The sequence below is a fragment of the Manacus vitellinus genome, unplaced genomic scaffold (genome assembly GCF_001715985.3).
Source record: "Manacus vitellinus isolate BGI_N305 unplaced genomic scaffold, ASM171598v3 scaffold_46_pilon, whole genome shotgun sequence".
Taxonomy (NCBI): domain Eukaryota; kingdom Metazoa; phylum Chordata; class Aves; order Passeriformes; family Pipridae; genus Manacus; species Manacus vitellinus.
In genome coordinates, this window is record NW_021940578.1 from 736,029 (window position 1) to 742,152 (window position 6,124).

The 6,124-nt window shown below is 45.2% G+C and overlaps 2 protein-coding genes across 3 annotated transcripts; one reads left to right on the top strand and one right to left on the bottom strand.

Annotated features, from left to right (window-relative positions):
• The first annotated feature begins 50 nt into the window (after positions 1 to 50).
• On the top strand, positions 51 to 2,450 carry CUNH1orf174 (chromosome unknown C1orf174 homolog). Of its 2 annotated transcripts, none has more exons than XM_018079378.2 (3): positions 51 to 253; positions 464 to 955; positions 1,360 to 2,450. In XM_018079378.2, exons 2-3 carry the CDS (start codon positions 506 to 508, stop codon positions 1,465 to 1,467), a joined length of 558 nt encoding a protein of 185 aa, XP_017934867.1. In that variant the 5' UTR covers positions 51 to 253; positions 464 to 505; the 3' UTR covers positions 1,468 to 2,450. The 2 variants fall into 2 exon arrangements, with proteins under 2 accessions (XP_017934867.1, XP_029818325.1); XM_029962465.1 differs by having other exon boundaries at positions 51 to 202.
• Positions 2,451 to 3,173: 723 nt separating this feature from the next.
• Positions 3,174 to 6,118, bottom strand: DFFB (DNA fragmentation factor subunit beta). The gene is made up of 5 exons (XM_018079380.2): positions 6,106 to 6,118; positions 5,343 to 5,422; positions 5,014 to 5,187; positions 4,772 to 4,872; positions 3,174 to 4,313 (listed from the first exon to the last, which is right to left on the bottom strand). Exons 2-5 carry the CDS (start codon positions 5,385 to 5,387, stop codon positions 4,097 to 4,099), a joined length of 537 nt encoding a protein of 178 aa, XP_017934869.1. The 5' UTR covers positions 5,388 to 5,422; positions 6,106 to 6,118; the 3' UTR covers positions 3,174 to 4,096.
• Between the last annotated feature and the right edge of the window lie 6 nt (positions 6,119 to 6,124).

Here is a 6,124-nt window from a genome sequence, read left to right on the forward strand (position 1 = left end):
CTACAAGCTGAGCATCACGAGGAGACTTTAAGTAAATTCTTCGCCTTCGCCACCTTCCCGGCTCGTTGTTTGAGCCTGTGCAGAAACGCAGAGCGGGCTGTTAGCGGGTGTGCTGTGCTGCTTCGCCGTGCTGGGTGATGACAGTCCGTCCATCAACAGCATCCCTAAGAAGATAAGAACGTTAAGATAAGACATTAACCTCGTACGGTGCAAGTTTATGCTCTGAGAAGTGGCTTTCTGCTGGTGATGGACTGTATGTTGTGGTTTATATGAGCTGCCTGCACCTGTTTTCCTCTCTTCATGTGCACTTTCTGCTCATTACTTTTCTCAGATTTGGATCAAGGTGCTGCTGGTGTGATGGAGCCCTTCGGTTCCCCATCCAGCCTTGCAACTAAAGAGATAAGCTGGTTGTATTTTTCTTTATTTCAAGAGAGGTTTAGAATCTTGTCTTTTTTCCTAATAGTGTTCGTCACACAAAGCAGCTGATGAACGACCCTCGAAGAGGATGAAATGGGAAAAAAGCAGTCCCAAATCAGAACTGGAAGGACTCACATGTGGAAGTGGAAACCTTGCTGCACTGGGGGAAATGCCAAAAGCGTCTGGTGGGCATCGAGGTTCAGAAGATCCAGGAGACACCAATATAATCCAACAGAAAAAAGGTGAAAGCATTCCAGAGACTATGGAAGGGAAGCAGGCAGAGGTGCACGATGTTCCTCTGGAGCCACGCGCGGCGAGGTCGAGCAGCACCCCATTAAAGCCGGGCAGTGGTGGATATGTGCCCCGGCCCCTGTTCGGGGAGGAGGAGAGCAGCTGTGGCAGTGTGCTGGCCGAGGAGTCCGGCTCCGAGGACACCGATCGCCCCAGGAGGCCGATGCAGCTGGAGCACAGCGGGTTCTCGGATGAGGACAGCAACCAGCCCATGCCAGTGCACCGCTTCTTCGGGGATTTCGAGCCGGTAAGGTGATGAGTGTGTTGGTGCTCTAGACTCGGCTCTGCTCCACTTTAAATTTGCCTCAAAATTGCTGGCAAACTTGACCAGATTGTTGGACATCTGGAGTTATATCGCTGTCCCCCTGATAGAACTGTCTCAATCAGAGATGAAATTACTTGCCCAGCCAAAGTAATTTTAGGTGTAAAATATTTCTTATTTAGATTTTTTAGTCAAGTTCCATAAGAGATATTTTTTTCTGATAAAGACCTTCACAGCTGTATTATGGTGACGCAGCACTGTTGTCAAAATAGTTTTTTACTGGTCCTTGATTCTTAATAGAATCATAAAATGGCAGGGACCTGAAATATCATCCAGTTCCACCCCCCTGCATTGGACTTATCCTTAATGATTTTATCTGTTTCCTGCAGGATCTCCCAGCAGTTGCACTCCCAAGCACAACGATGAGCAGGAGAGAAGTCAGGAACCTCCATTTCTTTGCAAAGGAAGATGAGGAGGAGGAAGAGGATGTTGTCTAACAACAAACTGTAAACAAATTAAACCTTTCTTCTTTTTCTTTGCAACCACATAGCAATGGTTCTGTCAGTAACATAAGGTGTCTGTGTTTGCCTTTTCTCAGGGAGAGAACTGGGAGAATTTGTGTTGCTGGAATTGGCAGATACAGTATTCCTACAGTTATCTGGGGCAAAGACTGTGATTTGGAAAGAGATTGTAATTTAGCACTTTACCATTAATATTTAGGAAAAAAAAACACAGGGAAAATAGAAATTCTCAAGGGTTTTTTTTATAAATTTGAGCCTCAATCTAGAGGGAATATTTGGTTTCACTCTTTTTTTTTTGAAATAGTCAAGGAAAAGATGCTAAAACAACCTTCTTTTAATCCTGTGATGTCTCTGGCACCCAGGTAGTAAAGGAGCCAGTTGACTCCCTGGTACAGAGGGACAAGGGTCTCTTGTGTAGGTTGTGTGGGTGGTTTACATCTAAACCAGGACCAATTAAACCTCTACAAATCAGTTCTGCTGCCAAAATGCAATGCAGGGTGTCAGTGTGAGTTCAGTGTGTTCATCTCTGGGAGTTCAGCACGTTTTTACTGCACGTCAGCTCCCCACACACCCCCCCTGTGTTGCTGCCTCCCCCTCCACCCGCTGCTGTAAAAGTTGCTCTTTGAGCTGTGCTGCAGCTCATTAAGGATTTTAGACTGATTTTCAGCAGGGATTTTGTAAACAAATGCTTTGGTGGATATAAAGGAGGATTTGATGGGCAGAGGAACAAGTATGGATTGCTAAGATGTGGGGCAGCCCCCCCTGCATGTTTAAAAAGTAAGAAGCAACCTCAGCTAATTCCAGGAACTGTTAATTCACCCAGTATTTGTTGGAGTATTTCTTTGAAAGTGTGATTATGCAATAAGCTTCCAGTTATTTATTGTTATAGTTCCTTCTGTGTTTCTAAAAATAGAGGAAAAATGTTATCAGCAGATGGTTTAAATAAATATTAATTTCTACAGCTAGAGCCTGTTAAACATTCACAAGTTGTGAGGCAAACAAATTGTATATGCATGGCATGGTAATGCAGTCCCATTTCCACTCCAGCTGATGCATTGTTTCTGTCAACGATATTTCTTTTCACTCCAATTCTGTAGCATGGAAAAATCCAGATTTTTAATTGCATATTCATGGTTCCAGCCCAGCTCCATCTTGCAGCAGCTTTCCTTCAGTGCTGTTTGCTGCTGGCTCTTTCTAGCAAGCAGGGTTTCACACACAGACATTCATTTCACTCTGCAAAATGGGGATTTTCAGTGTACCACACAGGTGACACTGGGTTTGTCACCAGAATCCTGGCTGTGCTGCCCTCCCCAGTGTCAAACAGTGCAGGAAAGCAAGCTGGATTGATGAGTTCTGTGCAGTGGAGTTAGAGATCCCGTATTTAAAATGCACCTCCTTACCTTTCAGGCTGAAATGTTTGGGAGGGGATTGAGTGTGTTAAGTAAATCACTGCTCTCTCCAGCAAAGCTTCCAAGACCCAATAAGTCGGGGCTCATGCAGAAATACCATCTCTGTACAATTCCATGTGGAGCAGGAGCTCCATGCAGGAGCATCAATATGGGGGGAGACAGAGCTTTTCTGGGTTATTTACAGAGCAGGAGGTAGCTGGTGCTCCATAAACGTGCCTCCCTGTGCTCAGACTGTAATGCTCTGTCATACCTGATGAACCACTCCTGCACCTCCACATATTCACAAACACAGATAAGGGGTCATTTTTTTTATTTGAAAAAATTCACACTGTTTACAGCAACAGTCCCTAAAAGTTCACTTGCTATCAGCTGGTATTTAAAAAAAAAAAATCAAGTAAAAATCCATCTATTTGTGTTTTATTGCCTGAGGTAGGAAGTATTTTACCCCATCAATATTCTCTACAGCACCAGGTAAACATGATTATTGTAAACTTGATTGTTATAGATGTCACTGCTGGTGGTGCTTCAAGCAAACTTAAGCTGAAAAGGCAGAAAACGTTCAAAAGAAGAGGGAATCAATGGGGAGGTGGCAAACAAAGCAAAGCTATGCCATGGCCTTGCTCTTCCTTCTGGGAGATGCACATCTGAAGGAACAGCAAAGGAGTGGTCAGGGATGAAGGCAGGAGGTTGGCACAGGTGAGGTGGCAGCTCTGCTGCTGAATCACCTTTGCCATTCCTGGAATACACTCCCTCCTACCTGCAAAAGGCACAGAGCAAAACGATGGTCCTAAATCATTCCTTGTCTGGCTTACAGAGAACAGGAATGTACGAGCCCCCCCAGATTAGTTTGTGAGAAATGTTTTGTCCAGGTTTCCTTTCTGTGTACTGCAAGTTTTGTGCCGACACTGGTCATGGCAAGAAAGAGATGGTAGGGTGGAAACAGTGTCAGCCTCTGGCTCATTTTGTACCCTCACAGCTGGATTTTAACACCCTTGGCACAGTGTGAGCTGAGGGAGGCTCACAGGGAGTGGGAAGGCGAGGGAGCATCAGCGTGTGCTTTGTGAGCTGTGGTTGTGTTACTCAGCCAGTCCCGTGCCAGGCACTCTTAATAGTTCTTGTTTAAGAAACTGGAGCTATTTAAAAACAACAGCACTGACATGATTGCAAAAAGTAGCAGGTCCCTTCCAGAGACAGCACTAGGAAATCTCGTGGTTTTGCTTCCTCTTTCTGTAAATTTTGGTTTTGTCACAGCTGAGGTTATGAGTGGTTTTCTTATGGCAAGCAATATGTACGAGTTTTAAATTATCCAGGGTAAACAGCAGCTGATAGAAATATTCCCAGTTCACTTCTCTTCCGTCGCGTGTTTTGACAGCTTCTGCCAGTTCTGGGACAACAGCACGCTTCTTCTCAATTCTTGGGGACACAAAAGAGAAAACAATATTGCCATCAGTTTTTTCAGAGTAATCAAGCCTGCATCTTTCTTTCAGAGCCAGGCAGAATTGGAATTCTTTCTCCATAACTAGGTTTATGATTTTTTTCCCCCAAGGAAATTAGTTTAGCAAATCCTGTTTGCATCACATGCACGTTTAAAATAGGTCTGAGGGGTTTTGCCAGAGTGAATTGACAGAGATAACACAGTGAGGAGGGGTTTGCTTCCATACAAAGAAAATCTGCACAGAAGCAAAGCAGCGAATGAGAGACAGGATGATCATCTGTCTTCGGGGTGCTGTTCTCAGCACAGCTGCAGCATCCCAGCACCTTCTCACAAAATATTCATAGCAGAGCAGGGGGGTAAAGACTAAGGCTAAACCATTCCTGATGGAGCAGAAAGGCATGAATCAGGTAAGTCTGGATTAACACTTTGTACATACACGTGATCGAGATTCCAGGTGCTGAAGAGGATCCTGCTCTCCCTGTTGCTGTAGGGGTTGATGGAATGCTTGCACGGGCAGTCGTCTCTGTCAAAAGGTCCCTGTGAAACCAGAGGGCTGCAGTGAAAGGTGTCACACTTGTCACCCATGGCCAGGGGTGGAATGAGATGATCTTTAAGGTCCCTTCTAACCCAAACCATTCCATGATTCTATGACTCTGCTTTGGGAAGGGCTGCACATACCTGACAGGAGAACCACCCCTCCGCAGTGCACAGACGTGCTGCCTCCTCCTCCTCCCTTCTGTCAAAGTAGCACCCGTTATACTTCACAGATTTCAGTTTCTCTGCCATCAGGTCGATTACCCCTCTGTAGGCATCTCTTGCTGCAGGATGAACGTTTGAAATAAAACCACTAACCTAGAGGGGGAAACCCAACAGTCACTCCTCGGTTCCTGTGGCAGCCTCAGGCTCTGTTCTGCAATCACAATGTTGCACTGTAAAAGTGTTTTTTAAAAATTCATGTGGCCACAGGATTACTGTTGACAATAAGTTACTTCAACGGAAACTTTTACCTCTCTCATGTAGCCCCGCATTCTGCTCTCACAGCTGTGCCTCATGTAGCTGGATTTGTTCTTGAACCGAGACTCCAGCCCTGGAGGGAGTGACATTGCTTTGTACCTCAGCACAGCTCCTGCCCCGCTGGGCGTCCATCCCGGCTTTTCACTAACTGGGGATGCACAGGGTTTTTTCTTTCCCGTTTTTATTTCACTGGTTCAGGACTACCCTGCCCTTAGCACTGAAAGGGACCCCACACTGGCATCTGCTGGGAGAGCAGTGGCTGGTACTGTGGTTGTTAAATATTTCTTGCTAACGTGCATATGTGGAACACTAAGAGATTGTGAAAGGAGAACAGAATTGTTTGGGAAGAACTGCAGCAATGACTTGGGAATGGGAGAGGGACCTTGCAGAGTGTAAAGATAACATAAAGCAAGGTTAGCTGACTGAGCTGTGCTAGTTACTGATACACTACTAACAAATCATTAAAAGATCATAAATGCAGATCTAGAGTCATGGGGAAAAAATCTTGGACAGACCAATAGGAAACACTGTCTTTATCATTTTGTGATAATAAATATGCACATATTTTAAAGAAACCTAAAGACACGTGCTACTGGAAGGGATAACTAGTCCCCTGACCAGGTACCTTATCCCACCAGCCAGAAGCGCTCCCAAACTTTTAAACAATTCTTTAAGAGCAGTAAAACTGACAAAAGTGACTTTGAGCAGAGCAAGACCCGGGGGTCCCTCAGCAGCTCCCTGTGGCCACAGACACACCTTCGAACCACTTCTTGTC

Excerpts from the sequence above, each read along its gene's own strand:
- CUNH1orf174 (XM_018079378.2), top strand. The coding sequence starts at position 506 with ATGAAATGGGAAAAAAGCAGTCCCAAATCAGAACTGGAAGGACTCACA. Across the intron at positions 956-1,359 it reads TCTTCGGGGATTTCGAGCCG|GATCTCCCAGCAGTTGCACT; the intron begins GTAAGGTGATGA and ends TGTTTCCTGCAG.
- DFFB (XM_018079380.2), bottom strand. The coding sequence starts at position 5,387 with ATGAGGCACAGCTGTGAGAGCAGAATGCGGGGCTACATGAGAGAG. Across the intron at positions 4,873-5,013 it reads AGGGGTGGTTCTCCTGTCAG|GGACCTTTTGACAGAGACGA; the intron begins GTATGTGCAGCC and ends CTGGTTTCACAG. Across the intron at positions 4,314-4,771 it reads ACCTGGAATCTCGATCACGT|AATTGAGAAGAAGCGTGCTG; the intron begins GTATGTACAAAG and ends TGTGTCCCCAAG.